The 2,024-nt window shown below is 31.2% G+C and overlaps 1 protein-coding gene across 1 annotated transcript; it reads right to left on the bottom strand.

Moving 5' to 3' along the window:
- Window positions 1-857: 857 nt before the first annotated feature.
- Window positions 858-1,446, bottom strand: LOC124893321 (the record flags this gene model as incomplete). The annotated part of the gene is made up of 1 exon (XM_047404349.1): window positions 858-1,446. A coding segment is annotated over one exon (465 nt), but the record flags the coding sequence as incomplete, so codon positions are not given.
- Between the last annotated feature and the right edge of the window lie 578 nt (window positions 1,447-2,024).

Raw genomic sequence — 2,024 nt, 5'->3', positions numbered from 1 at the left:
GATTCTTTAATTTTCCTAAAAGCTTTTCTATTTTTAAATGGTCTTCGCATAATTAATTTAATAATTTATAGGTAAATTCGAATAACTCTAACTCTAATTCTAATTGTAATTCTAACTCTAACATATATGATACCATACCATTTGTACTTTTTAAATTGCTGGGCTCTGATACCATTTGTAGGGGGGTGCGAATATTTAATAGTTCTAATAGATTCACTAGCGGATTTATTTGCGATTAACTATCAAAATTTTGCATGAATTATTTGGTAAAATTTCATAAAAAGGAATTTTACCTGCAGATTTTCACGAAAAAAAATCACAAATTATTCCCCACAAAGATTGCCAAGTAAATCCCTAAGTAATTTAGCTGCGAAAATAAATCTATAGGTACGTTATTTGCGGATTTATTTGCGATTAACTATCAAATTTTTGCATGAATTATTTGGTAAAATTTCATAAAAAAGGATTTTACCTGTGGATTTTCATGAAAAAAATCACAAATTATTCCCCATGAAGATTGTCAAGTAAATCCCTAGGTAATTTAGCTGCGGAAATAAATCTGCAGGTACGTTATTTGCGAATTTATTTGCGATTAACTATCAAAATTTTGCATGAATTATTTGGATAAATTTCATAAAAAAGGATTTTACCTACGGATTTTTACGAAAAAATCACAAATTATTTTCCACGAAGATTGCCAAGTAAATCCCTAGGTAATTTAGCTGCGGAAATAAATCCGCAAGTACGACATTTGCGGATTTATTTGCGATTAATTAGCAAAGTTTTAAATGAATTATTTGGTACAAAATTAATCAAAAATCTATTTAAAACCTTTAATAATTCTCAAAAACATCATTCAAAACAACTTTAATGTAAACCATTATAGCTAACAAAAAACATAATCCAAAACATCCACATCAATAATGTATGATTCGTAAATGGTCCAAAACAAAATATTTTAAACTTGAATCTTAAATAAAACTACCAACCATCAGGGTCAAAATCACTTTCATTCACGTCATCAGAGTCATCATCACTTTCATCCTCATAAGCTTGGTAGTCTTCTTGAGATGGGCGTTCATCATTTGAAGATGATTTGTTGTATACATGCTTCATCAACATGTGTAATTCCTTTCTCATACTCTTATTTTTCTTTCGCTCATTCTGCAACTGAGCATACAAATGAGCATTTGAAGCATCAACCTGAAACTTAATCATCTCATCAATTTCTTTTGGTAAAGTTGATGTTGAACTGTTAGTTGCCTTTACACTTCGACCTAGGGAGCCAAGACCTTTGACTTTTCCTTTTTTCTTTCCACCAACAGATTGCATCCAGATATCAATTTCACTTAACTGAGTCGGATGACTAGTTGAATTAGTTTCTCCATCCACAGCTGATGTAATTTGAGTAGCTAATATTTCTTGTTTCTTTCTTTCAAACTCATTCTGCATAAGAATATGTTAAGTCAGATCATAAAAAGTGGTAAAAAATATATCATTAGCATAAATTATATTAGATTATAGAATAATTATTGCTAGGTTATTAATAGACTAACTTCTCATTTTCGTAGAACTTAAGCAACAGTAAATCATTGAACCAGATGACAGTTAGGTCGCAGATACATCTACTGAACGAGTACACTTATGCAAAAATTATTTGGAAAAAATAATATTTATATTTTTTGACCTCTTTAACCTGTTATTACAAAATTTACATCCCTGATATATACTTATCTAATAATGATGGTGCATTCCTGAGAACTACACTAGATCGATGTTTCCCTACATAGAGGGTCGTCTAATTGCTCTGCCAAATCCCTCTTTATATAGAAGGATTATTGGAACTCTAATTGATATTTAGGCACGACCAACTTTGAGGGGTTTTTTGTTTTGACTGAGAATGCTGATAGGATAACACCAGTTGGAGATATTGATATAAGCAGTCTGGGGGTAGAGCTACTTCTATGGCAGGTAGTAAGGGGGTTGTAGGTATTTCAGCCCCAGCTTTAACTTATATAGTGCCC

Source organism: Capsicum annuum, unplaced genomic scaffold (genome assembly GCF_002878395.1).
Source record: "Capsicum annuum cultivar UCD-10X-F1 unplaced genomic scaffold, UCD10Xv1.1 ctg57521, whole genome shotgun sequence".
NCBI lineage: Eukaryota > Viridiplantae > Streptophyta > Magnoliopsida > Solanales > Solanaceae > Capsicum > Capsicum annuum.
This window is presented reverse-complemented; position numbering and strand designations above follow the sequence as displayed.